Source organism: Chlorocebus sabaeus, chromosome 20 (genome assembly GCF_047675955.1).
Source record: "Chlorocebus sabaeus isolate Y175 chromosome 20, mChlSab1.0.hap1, whole genome shotgun sequence".
In the NCBI taxonomy this organism is placed as follows: Eukaryota; Metazoa; Chordata; class Mammalia; order Primates; family Cercopithecidae; genus Chlorocebus; species Chlorocebus sabaeus.
The window spans coordinates 4,330,583-4,349,671 of NC_132923.1; the positions used below are offsets into that span (position 1 = coordinate 4,330,583).

Here is a 19,089-nt window from a genome sequence, read left to right on the forward strand (position 1 = left end):
CACACTTAAAAATATATTCAAGAAACAAAAAAGGGGGAGTATGGGTAAATACCCTGCCACACTATCGGCACAAGCTGTAGAAAAGCACTTTGCTAAAACCTCTCTAGGCATAAAACCTTCGGTTTTATGGAAAGATGTGAACAGTAATGTATGGTGTGGTCCAAGTGAATTATTAACATGGGGAAGAGGGTATGCTTGTGTCCAGACGCCCTCAGGTCGTCCTTGGATTCCAGCATGACACATCAAACCATATCATGGCGTGGCTAGGACCCAACCTGGTACCAGAAATGAAGGAACTAACGCTACAGGACCCGCAGCCCTGGACGATGTGGCTTCCTCAGACAATACAAGCCTCAGACGTTACCTGGGGGATGCTGAAGAGGACAACTCAGGAGGCTGAACGAATCCTGCTCCGGACACAGACACCATTCACTCCAGATAATTTGCTTCTTGCTATGCTTTCTGTTGTACATTGCAACTCACATAGGGTATGGTTCCTTTTTTATGCTCTCACTTTGTCTGCAACCTGTACCTGCTAAACTCTACTGGGCTCATATCTTAGATCTACCTTTCTTTCGCCCTGTCACCTGGGCAGACACTCCCTTCCCAGCCTTTAATAATGTGATTGCTTGGCTAGAAGGGTTAGATTTACACCCAGTGGGGTCTCTCAATAATGGCACACATTGGACTAAGGTGCCAGGTAACACTACATATCACTCCACTATCCTTCCACTATGTGTAAGTTATAAAGGTTCTAACCCTTAATGTGTACTTGCCCAAATCCAACTGTGGCTACATCATGGCAAAAGAAATGCCTTAACAGTCTTAGCTGCAGGTAGCCTCAAATTGGGTAATGCAATTAATGCCGCTTTCCCAAACATTCCTTCCTGTGCTAAAGAACAAAGGTGGGGAAGTAATGAATTCCACTTTAGCTGGGAGGTCTGTCATGGGGAACAAGCCCATAGCCTCCAATTAGGCTATTATAACATCTTAGACTGGAGCCCACACAGCTATTTACAGGGCAGTCTTACCGATGTCCTCATCCATCATGGCATCAATCACCGTTTTGTAACCTCATCCCATTCCCCTATGATTTGAGCTGATGGGGAGATGGGTTATCCCAGACCCCAAGTAAAGTCCTTGCCACTCCATGACACTTTATGGTACCTGGGACATCTTAGCACCTCCTTTGACACTTGGCATGGGACATATCATAATTCCAGTAACAATTATACTATAGCCTTCACTCGTAATCACACAGATCAGTGCCTAATTTGCACTCCCCATCCATATGTTTTCCTTATGGGAACTGATATTTCCATTATACCCCAAAACTCCGCGTTTGTGATCCGGGTGCAGGGACAGGGTTGGTTTGCCTCATGTATCACTAATTACAATATATCTAACTTAAATATTGCTAGTGTTATGATATTAAGGAGACAATCTGAGGCATTCCTACCAGTCAATTTGACACGCGATTGGCAAGGTTCTTTTGTCCTTACCACCTAAGAATGTCCCCTGTCCCAGGTCAGACTCAAAAGATTCATAGGCACACTTATAGCCTTTATGGTCTCAGCCATAGTCATCCTGGCAACCGCTAGTGTGGCTGTTGCATCTATTACTGAATCAGTACAAACAGCTGCTTTTATAGATAATACGGCCAGAAATGTGTCTAATAAACTTCTCTCACAGCAAGGTATAGATCAAAAGATTCTTGCACTACTGCGAGCCCTCAAGGCTGCCTTAGAATATGTGGGGGAGCAACAAGATGCACTGGCATTCCGACAGCAATGAAACTGCCACTGGGGGGCATAAACATATCTGTATCATTTCTCTACCACGGAACCAATCAATACATGGTTGGGATGAAGTGAAACAACGCCTCTGGGAAACCTTTCATGACAATTTAGCAACTTAAAACTAAAATTTTAGAATAAAATTTTAAAGCATAAAATTTAAGACATAAAGCAACTTAAAACTAAAATTTTAGAATCCTTTCACACTATAGATCCACACACCCAACAAACAGCCATATGGAAGGGTGTGCAAGATCATCTCTCCTGGTTAGAGCCCTGCTCCTGGGGGTCACTCTGACTGGAAAAGAATGCTGCTAATTATAGTCATGGTTGTCTTATGTTATTTGCTAATTCTAGGATGCAAAGCCAGAATAAGAGCAATGACCGCCCTGCCCAACAGACTTGTTGCTGCACATATCTGTATGCTTCAGTCCAGAGAACCTGATGCAGAAAACAGAAAAGGGGGACATGTGGTAGTTCAGTCAGGCTGGCAGAAAAATTTTAAGATGAAGTTATAGGACATAGACACAAATCTTCTTGGAAGGCTGGAAGGTTTTGTAAAAGTCTCAAGATAGGGCTATGGCTGAGAGCAGCTTAATTCTTACCTTGAGTAAATAGCTTAAAGTGGTTTCAAAGGAAGGTAGTTTATCTAAATAGCGTGTTTACTCATGTGATCGTAAGACCAACCTTTGATCAATCGTGGGTGCATAATTGCTCTCTACTTGGGGGTCAGCGATCAGATTAATTACCTACAGGTGTATTGACTCAAAGCCTTTGTCAATTAAATCTGTGCTAAATAAATGCCTGCAGAGTGGAGGCTGTGGCTACTACTCTTTATAGCACCTTCCTTGGTGTCTGTGATGGGCCTGGACCCTTAGCCAAACTGACAGGCAGAATATCTGTGTCAGTATACATTATTCATCTGTTGTTGGGTCAAGGTCTGTGGGACAAACCCCCACAGGTACCAGTGAGGACTTGTCCTAGGAAGGGATTTAAGCTGGCACCTGTGGAGAGGTGGGTTAGAGAAGAGACTGGAGAAAATGATCCCAGCAAAGGAAGCAACCTATGTCAAAGCTTCTGATTTGGAAAAGACCATGGATAGTTTAAAATAAAACCTGAGGTGTGGTCATAAACAAAGTGAAAGGATGAAAGGTAACTGGAATATAGACAATGAACACATTCTTGTATTCATCTTCCTTTATCTAGCTACATCCCCACAATCTCTCTCTACACCTGGACCAACAAAAGACAGTAATTCTCTTGACTCAGGAATGATTTCATGAATATGTATTTTGTAAACACCAAAAGACAAAATCTAATAGGGTCTCAAAGAATGTACTTCACTAATAATGATAAATTTTATTAAAGAGATTGTATTTAGTCTGGATCAATGAGGTGCCTGTCCTGATCCAATCACCCTAGTAATTATGATGTTGTGAAGCACAGGAATGGGAAATGCAAGATAGTATCTTGTGTAAGAAACTGTATTATGTGGTTTTTGGGCGTAACTGAGAAACCTGATGCTGGAACCCATATGGAAATGAGTTCTTCACTGCAGTTCACTGCAGACTCTGCTCTGGGGCTGAATTAGGAGATTGAGGTCAGGAGTTTGAGTGGTTGTGTCCTTAGTTGTTGGGAGGAAAATAGATTATTTTTTTCTGGTTAATAATTTTCAATATGAGCCACAACATGCTAAATATTTTATCCGTTTTAACAGGACCCTCTCTTTGTGAATGTTCTCTGGAATATCTATATAAGTGTAATTTCCCTAAATCTCCTCTTCTGCACATCCAGAAACCAGAATTACAAACTTAGCTCTGAAAATATCCGATGGGTGTTTATTAACTAAGTCTTTCTAGTCAAGGAAATACACAGATGGGCACCTGTTGTCTGTTCTTTAGATTGTAGGAAATCCAGCTCTATGTTTCTAACTATCTATCTATCTATCTATCTATCTATCTATCTATCTAATCACTGTGCTAGAAGGATTCTTTCAAATCCACAATTCCAGATGCAGAATTCTGCTGTTTTGTAGTCTGCATCAGTTAACCAGAATCCTCAGGGCTATCAATCATATTTAGAAATACTTAACAATCTACTTGAGCATTTGAAGTAATTTTTTAAAATTTTTTTCCAGAAGCAAGGACATAGGTCTCCTCAATCATATAATTTTCTCTATTTTCACTGATTTTTACCATTCATTAATAATACATTAATTTCCATCGTTCTACCACTGCTAGAATTCAGTTATCTACTATATAAAAAGCACTGTGTTATAGAGAAGAATGAGAGGACTCTAATTCTGGAGAGTGGCTTCTGTATGACTTTTTTCATTCTGGGTACCTTATTTTTGAGAAGCCCTGCAGAGCCTGGGCTATGCAAACAAACCCATTACATGACACTGTCAATTCTGAAATTTTTAAAATAAGTTGCTGACATTAGTATATCTCAACTTTAAAGCCACATATAATCATAAATTGCTCAAGTTTTACATTTCAGCAGGTCTGGATATGAATCCTGACTCTAACACTGTCTTTGAGAACTTGAAGATTTTTTTTTATGTCTGCATATGTCTATTTTCTTCTATGTGAATTGGGACAGAAAGTAGCATCCTCTTGATGGTTATGAAGAAGGAATGAGATAATGTACATCAGGAACAACATTTAAGATCCAACACCTAATTAAGTGCTCAAATCATAGAAATATAATTATTGTTGTTACATGTTCTATGCTGGGACTTGTAGTTTTTTTCTGTTCTACAAATATATCATGTGCTACACTGACCCTATTAAGGGAAATCCCAGATCAAGAAGTATGGAAAACATCTTATATAATAAGCCTCTCTCTTCACTTCTGTGAAATTAGTAATTTACTCTCATTGACAGGAGGCCCTGTAAAAGTAAAGGGTAGAAGGACTCATCAGTTCTGCTATCTTGTATCATTGAGGACTTGCCAGAGGAAAATATTTAAGCTGGCATCTGAAATTTAAGGAAATTCTTGCCAGTGATGAGATGGGAGAAATGGATTCCCAACAATGAAATAACATGTTTCCAAATATATACTTGGAATATTTATTTCAACTTGGAATGCTGAAAATAAATTCAGAAATAGTACCAATAAGCAAAGGGGAAAGTTGTGAAAGAAATTGGAATGTGGGTCATAACGCACTCTTTGTCTTCATCTCTGTTTGTCTGGCCATTACCGCTCCCCCTCTCAGTAGGTTGAGCAACACAAGATATTAGCCCTCTTGAGGTCAGCAATCATTGCACAAATATATTTTAGATAGCAAAGACTGTGATGTGGTAGTATCTCACTGTATGCATTCAGTAAACACATGGGTGATTTAATTTTATCAAGAGATTGTGGAAGAGAAACTCTTTTAACAGTCTAATGATCCCTGTAATTTATGTTTGGGAGATAGGAGGCATGGGACCCAGGAAATTGTACCTTGGTGAAGAAACTGCTGGATGGGGTTGTTGGCGGCATCTGAGGAGTCTTGGGACGGCTTTCAGGTAGGGTTGTGCCAGCCTCTGAAGGTTTTGGATGCTGACTCCGTTCCTGGGGTAGTGCCAAGCTCCTGGCGTCATGGCTTCTCTGGCTTGTATTTTTGTGTATCTGAAAGTATTCATTTTTTTTTTGTTTAATGTTTTTTAATATTAGGGAAAGCACAACATCTTTAAATATGTGAGACTATCATCCTTTATTAAATTCTAATAGATGTCATTACCTTTAAAAATTGCCTCTATCTAATGTATTCCTCCAGGCAACTGCCAATATATTTTTTTGCTAAAATGTAAAATGATCTAACATTCTTAGTCAAATAACATCTTTATTTACTTATTTTTTAAAATGAACTCCATTTTTGTCTTTATGGCATAAGACAGATGAGAAAAGGACTACTTGTTACCTGTCTTGTATGAGTTTTTCTTACCTTTCCACATATGCCAAAGTTGTACAGAACTCACTATGCTGTTTCTCACTTTTAATATTTGTATGCAACATTGTATCTGCCTGAAGTCTTTCCAATGTCTGTCTTTACCTTGTTAAGAGCAGCAGTATCTAGTGCATACTGGTTTGTCATAATGTACAAGGAAGGCAATGGGATGCAAAATGTCTATCCATGATCTCATTTAATTTTCAAGCCAATCTTATGAGGAACATGTAAGCTATTTCTCTAATATCATGCACCTAAATGAGCAAAATATATACCAAGCCTATCTTACTGCAAAGAACTTGGTTTTGATAACTAACTTCAATTAGTCCTGTGCCCTCTGAATTTCTTCAAATATTTTAGTAGTTAGCACAAGTTTCATGTCTTTTTGAAGAAGATAATTAATGTCATTCTTTTAATATATTTTAATAATTTTCTCTAAGTGTAAGTGCAAGGGCATCATTTGGTTTCTCATGAACTTGCAGAATTTTAAGTGTAAAACAACAGAAGTATGGTTTCCTAAAACTTAAAGCAAATGATTTTCATCTTTGGAAAACTAATATCTGTTTATTTCTCACCTGGATGAAACTATGCATTTCTGACATCAGTTTTGACATATTTTCCCTCTTTCTCAGTCGAAAGCAGAAGAGTTGAAGCTTATCTCCTTTTTCACAGGGGATATCGTGGCATTCTCCTTTTCCTACTACAGTCATACTTCCTGTTTTATCCTGAATTTCATAGATTGTTGTCTTCCTATTTATAATTTTCTGCAACAAAAAATTAATATCATGTTTGTGAGAACATAGTAACTACTGTACATAAGGGAAAGTCTCTTGTGACAGATTAAAAACAAGATGCAAGACAGCAACTCCCAGTACTGTATCAACATACAATACATATGCCTTAGTCTGGACCATCTCACAGAGCTCTCCCTCAATATCCTCTTTGTTTAAGTCCTTAACGTTCTAAGTATTTCTATTACAGTTCTAGAGCAATGAGTTATCTTCCCAATTTCAACTTCTTTCACCTCCAAGACAGCTATGCTTCCCAAAGCACCTTGATACAAAGGAACCTGAAGTCCTTGGTAGGCTTATTTGGCCTCTGCCCCTATGCAAAAAGAATGGGCATCTGTTACAACTAATTATTTGCTATGTTATGAGGAATCTGTAATAAAAAACAAGCTTTTAGTAACTATCTAATTACTTTTTTGACTTTCTCCATTTACTGAATCTCTTTCCACATCTCCCATCCTGAAATCAGGTCCTTAAGTTCAAACATTCCAATTTCTTGCTCATCAAGGCTATTACTCATCGTTCTGGATGTGTATTTCTAAGGATAATTTCTTTAAGAGTGTGTACAGAAAGCAATGCTGCTAAAATAAGAGGTCATTCTAGAAAATAAATGTAACAGATTGAGAGCTGTTGATCATGTAAGAAACTACTGGAATCAATAGCCAGGTATAGACTGGTTTTCTGAGTTGGAATGTCTCATGCTAACTAGTTTCATAAATTTTGACAGTAACATATCAGAAAAATTATTCTGCTCTTTTTTTGTGACACATCTAGTATACGAGTACAGATTACTTGACTTTCCAAGTATCATCCAAATTTATATTTCTCAGTTGTTCAATACTTTTTGATGAATAGGCTTCATTTGGTCAGAACATTGTCCTACCTGTTTTCTGTAGTTGATTTCCAGGTATAATCAGTCAATTCATTTCTTGCCCCGATTGTCAAAACTGGAACTCAAGCCTCAAAGGACAATACTTTATTCAAAATGAAACTAATGTGATTTTTGCTACAATTGAGATTATAATCAAAGAAATAAGTTTACTATTATGTTTGTATGGATCTAGATCCCTCACTATCCTTGATCATTATGACTCATAATAGGTAGTCATAGCTGATGAAGTCTCAAGGTTTCTCAGTGAATGTTTTACTAAAGAACTTCAGGGTGATATTTTGGAAAGAAAAACATGGGAATGAGAACATTAATAGTTCTCCTAATCCTGGTCTTAACCTTGAAGAAGACTTTATTTACTTGTCAGTAGTTTTGGGAGAGTCCTGAGTTCTAATGTTAAGTAAATATGTAAACTTCCATTTAGCACATCAGGGGTTTTAACTTCACGTGTTATTGTAGAAAATGCAACAAAACAGCTTTGATGCCTTACCGTATGTAGCATATATAATCCATATACAATATATCCTGAAGTTTGTTTGTGAAGAATATTGATCTTCGGAGTTTTCTTTGCTCTTATGATGATGTCCTTTGGAACCTCAAACATTTGGTCAGGACCAGCTTCAGATACAGAAGAGGCTTCATTCACCTCTAGGAGACTATTATGTTTAGAATAATTTGATATAATGATGATTCTCTTTTTAATGAATTTCCCCTTCAAGTTGATGTTTAAAACCTTCACATGAAAGAACTGTGTCTGCGTAGCCACTGTAGCATGAAACATTGCTCTTTGCTCATTTTCTGAGAATTCATATTTAAATATCTTTGTTGCACTTAGTACCATCACGATCATTGGGTCTTTTGGGAAAATATTTTTACTGGGAGTTGCCTGACGGTTGGCCAATGGTTTTAGGCTCTGTGCATGATAAAAAAGGAATACAAGAAAGAAATTTTTGAGTGAGGAATACAGAATTGCTCTTCAATGACCTCAAGTCACAGCATTGGGCCCCAAAACGGTTATAGATGTGTAGAGCTAGGGCCAGGATACAGGGAAGGAGAGGATATCCTGAAGTAGTTTCATAGCCAGATGCAGTAATATAGGAGACCACATGGTAAAGGAAGACTCTTCTCTAAACAGAATAATTCTTAAAATGTAAGATATAATAACAACATAAGACAAGTGGATGCTGAGCTGATTATCATGAAGTAACTTAAAATAAATTTAGGATAAAATAATGAATTGTAGTTTTACTCTTACCAGCTTAAAATGCCAGAGCATAAAAATAGACAAAATACAATTGAATAGCACTGAAAATGGTAAAGGGTATCCACCACAAACCACATACATCACTAGTGTTTAGTTATTACCAATGTAGACAGGGCAATTTTTAGCATACAACTCGTACTTTTCCTGCCTAAGATAAATACTCTTAAAGCAGGTGAGAATACCTGTGGGCTAAACCCCTCAGAATGCCCTCATCTCAGTAGGTTCAGGCTACAGACACTCTACAGAGTGTCATTTCCACCATTGCAGCCTTTCTCAATGTCAGGGCTCCAGGAGGTAGCATGCTGGCAGAAAACCAAGGATCAGAGTGGATTGTCTTTAATACCCTTTTTCTATAACATCCAGGTTTCCTTAAATTGCAGCAGAACACATTAATGGAGGAAAAGTTGTTCAATTTCAAGAAAAAGCACTGGAGGAATAGGTAGGCCTCATTCACAAACCAGCAGCTCCTGAGTGGTCTGATCTGGAATACCATAGACAGTGATCATCTGTGAGTGATTGGACTTTATTTGATCTGACTTTTCATCCATGTGACCCATTCAGCCTAACACAGAAAAGTCCTTTCCCAATGCAAGTTAATCAGTAACCATAGACTCATCCATGAGAATATTAATAGTAACCAATATGCAACCTCACAAGGAGCCACATGAATACAGGACCTGCATGAAGGGGATCATAATAACTGCTCAGAGAGACATAATAGGACATTACATTGTATTACAGTATTTTCAGAAAAAATATGTGTATACATAGGAGTAAATGTGAGAGGGTATATAGAGAAATGTGGCAAATTATGGATGCTGGAATTTCATGTAAATTTAATTAAGTTTGATCCGGTGTGTCTGCATTTATTCCTTTTTTTTCTGAAATAGTCTTATATTAATACAAAATCTAACGTAAGAAAAAAGGGAATAGAGCACGTTCCAATTAAGGTTGGTGTTGTGGTTTCATCACTTGTTGCCTATCATAGTTGATCTCCTCTATTGTGTATCAGAAATACAGAACATTCTTTTTTATAATAAAGCTCATTAGAGTTTCAATTAGTTTTTAGACTATTGCTGATACATGCATACAGTAAGGCTGACCTGTCCAAATTTGAGACGAGTACAACATTATAAGGATTATCAGAATCATGCAATTATTAATTGTAGTTTACTTTCTTTCATTTGTAAGTCTTGGTGTATCATCTTCTGTCTGCCTACGTTTTCCCAAACTCCTGAGCTCTCTTCCCTATTCCATCACTTCTCTTTGTTTTTACAACTTTTGGCCTCACAATAGGTATCTTTGACTGAGTCAGATGACCTTTATTTGTCATTTGCTTAGCTGCAGTGGTTCATATCTTAGAATATGGTTCTTTTTTATTTTTTTACTTTTTTATTTTGAGACGGAGTCTCACTCTGTCGCCCAGGCTGGAGTGCAGTGGTGCAATCTCGGCTCACTGCAACCTCCACCTCTCTGGTTCAAGCAATTCCCATGCCTCAGCCTCTCAAGTGGTTGGGATTACAGGTGCGTGCCACCGCACCCAGCTAATTTTTTTCTATTTTTAGTAGAGACAGTGTTTCATCATGTTGGCCAGACTGGTCTCGGACTCCTGACCTCAGGCAATCCACCTGCTTCGGCCTCCCAAAGTCCTGGGAATACAGGCGTGAGCCACTGGTTTTTCATTTTTTCATTGAGTAAAGGTATTTATTGGAAGTTTCCCATGAGGCAGACACTGAAGTAGGCCCTGGTTTACGGTGGTCCACAGAATTACAAACTAACCCTAATCTTGGAACTACGTTGAGTAGGTGGGAAAGATAAACCCTTCTTAACTTGAGTTGTCATAAACAGTAGAATAGAAAGAAATTCCTAGGAAACAGAACACCATGAAGATTTAGCCTAAGTTACAGGAGTCTAAGTGAGGATTCCCTGAGGATAAGGTCTCAGTATTGGGATCCAGAGGGTGGATAAAGTTGACCAGTAAGAGTTTTAAGGTGAAAGAAATATGGTGTGCGAAAATCCTAAAGGAAAAAGGAGCATGGTGTATGTCAAAGAAACTTGAACAAATTAGTGAGCAAAGGGAAGGGGTGTGAAACAGATGGGGGCAGTAGACAGTGAGTCCATTGCTGAAAGTTCCAGATTCCACATCTCTCTCTCTCTTCCCCAGACAACACAGGACAGAAAACTTTCTGCAGTCAGAGATAATGTCAAGTTCATCAAGTATCCCTTTGGAAGCAAAAGATTAAAATGCAGTGAATTCTCAGTCTATACATTTGATTTACTGGCTGATTATTGATGTCATTTTTCAGTAGAGGATGAAATCAGATTCCTACATTTTGGGTTGAAGAAAATGAATCACAAGGGGACCAGGAAGAGTGTACCTCAGTTGAGGAAGCGTTGGGTGGAGCTGATGATGAGGTCTGGGGAGGTGGGGAACAGCCCATGGCTGTGGACGTGCTGGCTTTTGCAGAGCAGGAAGGCTGAGTCTGCTCTTTGGACATCTTACTCCTTTTGGTTCCAGTCTCTTCTTCAGATGGTTTTCTTCTTTTCTACAAGTAGTTTATTTTTCTTGTTAATTATTCTCAGTGTCAAATGAAGCAGAACACATTTTCATTACAAGGCAGGATGTTTATTATATATAAATTATTTTTCTTGGAAACTTAAGTGGGTGCTGTACATCCCCAGGCCAATTGAAAGAATAGGGCATAGATGGTTTCATTTTAAAAAGGGGAGTGGAGAAAGTAACACACACCATTCCTTAATTACTTGTGTTTTGGGATATGCTGACTTGCAGTTAAAAAACTAGGCTTTTGTAAACACAGGAAACTTTTTTTTTATCTGACTCTCAAGTTAACATCCTTCTCTATTGGGGATGAAAATATACGTATTTTATACATATTTACATTATGTTTACTAAAGCATTTAACTTGTTGCCTCACAGAAAGAAGATGATCAACTATTATGTAATTTGATAAATCTGAAACTTGATGGGAACCATAGGAAGAAATAACTGTCTGCTGGAGAGATTAAGTGGAAGAGCCATAGCAGAGCTTCCACTGTGAGACTTGAAGCCTGCTCCTCTTCCTGAAGCTTACCTGAGGTCCAAGAGTCTCCTCTGCTCCTTTAGCTGTGAGTGTGTTGCTTGTGGTGGATGCAGGTGTAGCAGGATCCACTTCTTTCTGTTTCCTCATTTTAGATGGGGTTGTTCCTTTGACTGGAATGGATTCAATTTTATTCACAACTAACGCAGAAAAAAGGAAGATGTATAAACCCAGAGCAGATGATCGCGGACAGCTGAAGCAGTTTCAATACTATTTGCTCTTAGCGCCTGCTTGAGAGTTCAGGTGTGTTTTAGTCTACTTCTGTTGCATTAGCCTAGTCTGGCTTCCAGGAGGCCAGCAGGAGAAACAAAGGCACAAACACTGACTCATACTCTTCAGTGCTTTCATCACTCCTCCTCTGTGCAGTGAGGACATCCTTCCTGTCCTCTGAACTCCATGTGCCTCAGTCAAACCCATTCCCAATCCTATTCTTCTATCATTTCTTTTTAAAATGTAAGGTTCTCATGATGCTGACTGCTTAGTCACATTCTCCAGATAATCTATTCAAATTACAGAAACCAGTGAAAGGAGATGTTATATAGGTTTGTGAGGTGAGATATTGTGACTTTTTTATTTTTTATTTTTTATTTTTTATTTTTTTGAGACAGAGTCTCACTCTGTCACCCAGGCTGGAGCACAGTGGCGCGATCTCGGCTCACTGCAAGCTCCGCCCCACAGGTTCACGCTGCCGTTCTCCTGCCTCAGCCTCCCAAGTTGCTGGGACTACAGGTGTCCGCCACCACACCTGGCTAATATTTTTTGTATTTTTTAGTAGAGACAGGGTTTCACCTTGTTAGCCAGGATGGTCTCAATCTTCTGACCTCGTGATCCAACTGCCTTGGCCTCCCAAAGTGCTGGGGTTACAGGTGTGAGCTACCATGCCTGGCCGACTTTGTTTTAATTATTTTAACTCAATGATATGACAAGAGGGGAGGTTTTCATACTACCAGGAGCAATGCTTACATTTAAACACTATGTTATCCTTTGTATTATAAAGAATGATGATGTATTGAATATTCTCAATAGAATGGACACATTAATTGGCTAAAATGTACATATCTCAGATATAAACAACAATTTTTTATAATTTTATTTTGTCATTATGTAATCTTTCAAATGTACTAGAAGTCTCAGTCTGTCTTCAACTCCCTCTCCTTTTTGTTCTTTTACTGCACCTCAACTCCGATATACGTCAATCCATATTAGTAATGGAATGCCATACGTTGTCAACTTATTGGCATCTGAAGTGCCAACAATGTCATGGCCAGTGAGTCACAAATTGGGAAAAGGATGTATCAGCTATGATCAAGGTGGCATTCTAATCAAGGTTGGGAAGGGTGGGGATGGTTGCAGTGGGTGGGTGTTCCCTCTTCCCAATTACCTTTTAACTTTTCTCTTTTAAGAGTTGCAGCAAGGTCTCCCAGTGTTGGTATTTCTTTGAAGAATTCTATTAGTTTGCCCAAACCAGCATCACCTGGGAACTTTTCTTCCATCAAGTCAGCAATCTGAATTTTGTCATACTCTTCTTTCATTTTTGGATTAAGTTTTAAATCGTTGCTCAGTAAGGACTTAACAATTCTAAAATGATAATCATTGATGACCTCCAATCCTTTTAGTAGAACAATTTTCTTGTAGTTACTTGCCATCACTAAAGATATAAGTGAGCCTACAAGAGAAAAATGGCAGACAATGTTACACACATATACAGACAATTTAAAAGAAGATGTATGCCTCTGTGAATGAGTGGCCCATAAGAAAGAGTTGTTCATGAATATGTGTGATAAAGAAGGACTTAATGACCAAATGTGTTACTGTAGAAATTGAGTGAAGAACTGTTTCTTTAGGAATGTCCAAGTAATTCTTCCCATTGAATGAGGATAGTTGAATTGGGTCCAGGTGTTAGAAGGAGGTCTGTGAACAAGCAATTGTCTCAGTGTTTAGAGTATGGGCTGTGCAGTGTCAAAGTCCTTGGTTCCTCTTCCCATTCTTTATTGGGGCTGGGGCCTATCCCCCAAAACCTGCCTGCTGTTTCTTAAATCTTCCCACACCCACCACTATGACTGGAGTGGCCTAGGTGTAAATGGGCTGCAGCCTCCCACCTTATATGAATAACTTTCTGCTACAGCACTACAGTTTCATGCTGGGACACAGACCCTATTCTCCTTAACTCTTCTCTTGTCAGCTATCATTAGTATCCTCTCCCTTGGTGTTGGACCCTGCCATATTTGTCCTCTGTGCTCATAAAACTTCACTGTCCTGGACATCTACATTTTCTCTATTGCAGAACACAGGATTTATTGGTTGGAATATTTCGATAGTTGCTTGATTTTTCTTTTAGGCTTGATTTGTCTAATTCATTTTCATTTAACAGATCCACATTTATCTCTATAAAATACATTTTTATCCCACTGAAATGTTTCAATATTTGCTCATTTTCTTTTCAATACATTCCTTGCTTCTTGTATTGGTTTCAGAAAACTTTGAATAATCTGCATTCTTTTTTTTTTTTTTAAAACCTCTGGCACTTGTGTGTTCCTTATATCTTATGATTCAGAAGTATAAAACATTTTCATGCTTCATGACACTGCTAATTCTCTTCTCATTGCCTGGAAAGCCATTCCCACATTCCTCTCTCTAACTACCTCCCCTACAACCTTTAAAACTCAACTGAGAGTTTGCCTTCTAGAAATTTTCAGAGTCTCCTTAAGGACACAGTATTACTCCTCTGGACCTCTTTAGCGCCAGTGCACTTTAGCACATGATGACACACAAAGCATGCTATGGATTCCTATTTCCTTTTTAAATTATCACAGCACTTTGCAAGGCCGAGGGAGGCAGTTCACCTGAGGTCAAGAGTTCAAGACCAGCCTGGCCATAATGGTGAATCCCTGTCTCTATTAAAAGTACAAAATTTAGCCAGGCATGGTGGTGGGTGCCTGTAATCCAAGTCACTTGGGAGGCTGAGGCAACAGAATCACCTGAACGAGGGAGGTGGAGTCTGCAGTGAGCAGAGATCATACCACTGCACTCCAGCCTGAGTGACAAAAGCAAAACTCCATCTCAATAAAAACAAATACCAAAACAAATATTTTAATTATAGAAAGCATGTATTTGTGTACCTCTTATGTAATTAAGATATTTAAATTCCTGGGGCTGTTAATTGCTTTCTTCTTGAGAGAACATGAGTGTCCTCAGATTGAAAAGCATAGAATGAAGGAAAAAATGTATACAAAGACATATAGTCAAACTGAAGCATATAAAAAACAAATAAATACTCCATACGCCTCTGAGAATGAAGAATATATCACCTGCAAAGATCCAAAAATTAGATTGAAACTGATTCTCAACAACAAATCTACTTGAAACAGGAGAATGGAATCATTTTTATATAATGTTGGTCCAAAATCCCATATAAGTTGCTAAACAAAAAGTTTAGAAATGGGAAGTTTTGATTTGTTTTGTGAGTATGACAACACAATTAACTTGCAAAATGAAACCAGATGTGAGATTACAGGAGCTTATGTATGATTTTTATTTATTCCACTTAAACACAAATATTCATATATTTTGATGCTGAAATATTAGTGCTTTTGTTTTTACAGTAATGACACTGATAACATTGGGGTTTCTAGAAAAATGTGCATTAAGTAATCTTTTAAACCTCCAAGTTCTGATTTTCAAAACATATCGAGCCTCCCAGGAACAAAAGAAATACTCTCATCTTGTCTTGAAGGAAAAAATAATTTTTAAAACTAGAATTTCAATCTAAACAAAATGATATTTCAACAAAAGGTCCTCAAAAACTATTCTCTGAACCTCAAGGCCTTAGTAGTTTTTCAGACAAAGATGCACACAGAAACATTTTTGGAAGAACTTTTCAATAGAAAATTTAAAAAAATTTTTTAAAAGCTGCAGGCCAAAAGACGAGTAAGAATGAAAAATGAACTTGATTATGTATGCCTATGTCTTAAAAAGAAAGCCCTGATCAAAGAAAAGAGAAACAGAAAGTATACCAACATGGTGGAGGGAGGGAAGAAAAAGAATGTGACAGTTTACTAATGTAATTGTCTTAGAGGGTGAGATGGAAATGTAAGTTTAAAAAAAAAGACAAGTAGGAGAATATAGAAGAGTTATAAATTGAAGTGAAGATAGCAGAAACAGGCCAAAATATGTTAATTATTAGCCTATACATAAAGAGCTTAACTAATTAAATGACAACTTTTATCAAATTTGATTTAAAATTTCTATATGTATGTTGTCAGTGAAAGATCACTGAAAAGTGAAAAAGAAATTTAAATTATCATGCAAGAAGAAACTAGAAGAAAACCAGCTTATCTATGTTAGAATCATTTTAAAAAAGATCTTAAGACAAAGAGTATTATCAGATACCACAAGGTAAAAGGGTGAATTCCTGGGAAGATACAATAATTTAAATTATAGATTTATCTAATAATAATAAATGTATATTATTTTTCATTATTGTATAGTCTTTCATGATAATATATTTTTATATATTTATCTTCATATACACACATATGTACACACATTGCCACAAATATATATATTTATATGTATATGTTTATGTTTAGAAACATGTATGCATGATCACATACCGCACATAATATACATTATATATATGCATATGAGCATATCTATATATTATATATATGAATTTGAGAGAAGTACAGGAAAATACCGTCTTATAATAGGAGTTTTTATATCTTCCAATACTAAATGAAAAAAGTAAAAAAATAACATTTTTACAAATTTGAGCAACAAATTTGATAGCAGTATTTATCTAACATATATAAATTCTGAAATCAACATTTAAAATCTCATATTCTAGTCAAGTACACTGAAATATTGCACCAGGCTATACAGAAAGACTTCGAAAAATTCTGAACTTTGCAATATAAATCTATTTCAAGTTGACTTCCCTGCCTCTCTCCTATACATTGCCACTAGAAAAATAAAAAATCATTAACTTTCAGGAGGGTAGGAAGTAATCTTAAAATGACTGAAAAACTGCCTTTTATACCTGGTGTAGAATGATACTTATGTAAAAGTTAAACATACTTATGAAAATATTGACACAAATTATTTGAATAATTGTGTTTGCAAAATGGATAAATTTTCTACTGTGTTTTCATTTGTAGAATAATATTACAAAATGTTCTCACATACGTTTGTGTGTGAGAACATGTTTTGTAAAATTGAGATAATACCATAAAACACAGCTCTACATCTAGATGTCTTTTTTACTTAATATTATTTCCTGATACTTTGTGCACAACATTATCTTGTCTTATTTTATCTTCTACTTTCATTTTAGGTTCAGGGAGTACATGTGCAGGCTTGTTAAATGAGTAAACTGTGTGTCGCTGAGGCTTGTTGTACAATGATTCCATCACCAAGGTAGTGAGCATAGTACCAGCTAGATAGCCTTCTAACACACATACTGCTCCCACCTTTCCCTCTCAAGTAGTCCCCAGTGTCTAATGTTCCCATCTTGTGTCCATATGGATTCAATGTTTAGCTTCCACTTATAAGTGAGAACATGCAGTATTTGGTATTCCTGTGTTAGTTCACTTAAGATAATGTTCTCCAGCTATATCTATGTTGTGCATATACAGCGTGGAATACTATGCAACCACAAAAAAGAATGAAATCATTATCTTGTCTTTTGCCTAGACCCCTGTGGCCACCAAGCTTTCTAACCTCAGAGAATATATACTCAGAGGATTTGTTTTAAAATCTGCAATGGTCAAAATGCATATTCCTTCATTCGTGCCCCAGTTGTAGAATAAAGGATATCTACTATCTCTGAAGTAAGTAAAGAACTGGAAGTAGTAACTGCAATTTTCACTTTTCTGAATATAGTTGATACCAGCTCTACTCCCTTCACCCCAGTGCTCTGAAGAACCAATATTAATTTTTCCCTTGTGATTTTGTGGATTTCAAGGAAACATCTAGATCTTTTCTACAAAAATACCCACAGTACTCACCTTACTGGGAATTTCTTCAACAGTAGTCCAGATCTTGAGATCTTCAGAAATGTAGGAAATGAGGATTGTTTTGAGTAGGGAAATCAATCAGTAAAGCTCTCAGAAACTGAAATACAGGATGTTATAATCTTCTGAAATGCTAAGAAAATGAAGTGTTTTCAAAGACAGTAAGGGAAAATGGCCGTCCTTAGAGTCACTTCACTTGACTAGTACTGGCTTCCTCACACTCTGCTTTGCCCTAGAGAGAGAGGAGCTGTGAAACAGTGTGCAGACTCCTCCCACCTCCCACCAGTGTTTTTCGCTTTCCATCCTGTTAGAGAAAATGAACAGTTTCTTTCCTGTAGGTATCTTATCAAAGTAAAATTTATATCAAAGTTATATTTAAATTTTTTTTTCTTACAAATGTTGATATCTGAATGGAGTTCCAACCTTAGAACTTTCTTAGCCAGCAGATTTACATGTGGGTCATTAGGGACCTCTATTCTGATGAATGATTGTCAAATATAAGAGGAAGCAAGGTGGCTTCTTCTCCCTCCTTTCCTGTGCACAGAGTGGCAGTTGCAGGAGGAGATCTTGGTAGGAGCATCTATTGCTACCAGTACTTTACTGCATCTCCTGCATGGGAGAATGTCTGCTATGAAATGGCAATTGGTTTAAATACTACCTGAAGCATTCACCCAGTTATTAATAGTTGGCAGACCTAGGGCTTTCCATATCAGAAAGTTATTACCAATATATAAATCCTTTCTCAAATATATATGAAGGAGTTTAACACTAGCTGTCCTCTTGACTATGACTAGGCTACTTAACCTCAATGATTAGATTCATGACTACTCACGTTTTCTTCATTATTCATGGAAAAACACAAGTGGACAGTGGGCTCGCAACATGACAGCATCGAAGCCTTGAAAATCCTGGAAAATGCACTGAACTTCTGGTAGGGTGAGAGTCCTGTTAAACCATTTTCTCAGCAGTATTTTTTCTGTTAAGGGCAGTGGGTGTCCTTCAGAGTACTGTAGCCCCAAGATGTCAAATAAATGACACCAACTGGCCGATAAGGTTGTGTTAACCCAGCAGCAGATCTGCAAGCAGGATGTGGCTGTGAGTGGAAAGTGGGGCCCCAAATACAGCTGTAGGGGAGAAAACATATATATTTTTTAAATTTCCCTTTTTAGGTTCTTAGCTGACACTCTCCTGAAAATGCCAAATCAACAAGAAAAACAAGCAGTTTATTAATGTGTGCTCTACCTATCACAAGGGATAGGCCTCAGTTCAAAAGTATTTCTCTCTCCAGGCTGTGGCTTAGAAACCTTGT

The 19,089-nt window shown here is 37.5% G+C and overlaps 1 protein-coding gene across 5 annotated transcripts in view; it reads right to left on the reverse strand.

The window, feature by feature from the left end:
* The window catches only part of PYHIN1 (pyrin and HIN domain family member 1), a 48,328-nt gene extending 29,534 nt beyond the window's left edge, over positions 1-18,794 (reverse strand). For 2 of the 5 annotated variants that reach the window (XM_073008239.1, XM_073008237.1), the window contains exons 1-8: positions 18,613-18,794; positions 17,775-18,012; positions 13,151-13,435; positions 11,764-11,909; positions 11,050-11,217; positions 7,898-8,320; positions 6,306-6,494; positions 5,244-5,411 (exon numbers count right to left, since the gene is read on the reverse strand). In XM_073008239.1, coding sequence (XP_072864340.1) covers positions 5,244-5,411; positions 6,306-6,494; positions 7,898-8,320; positions 11,050-11,217; positions 11,764-11,909; positions 13,151-13,415 — 1,359 coding nt within the window. In that variant the 5' untranslated portion in view covers positions 13,416-13,435; positions 17,775-18,012; positions 18,613-18,794. Of the gene's footprint in view, positions 1-5,243; positions 5,412-6,305; positions 6,495-7,897; positions 8,321-11,049; positions 11,218-11,763; positions 11,910-13,150; positions 13,436-17,774; positions 18,353-18,612 lie in introns of those variants that run through there. The other 3 variants (XM_007976591.3, XM_007976592.3, XM_007976590.3) reach the window with 3 other exon arrangements.
* Between the last annotated feature and the right edge of the window lie 295 nt (positions 18,795-19,089).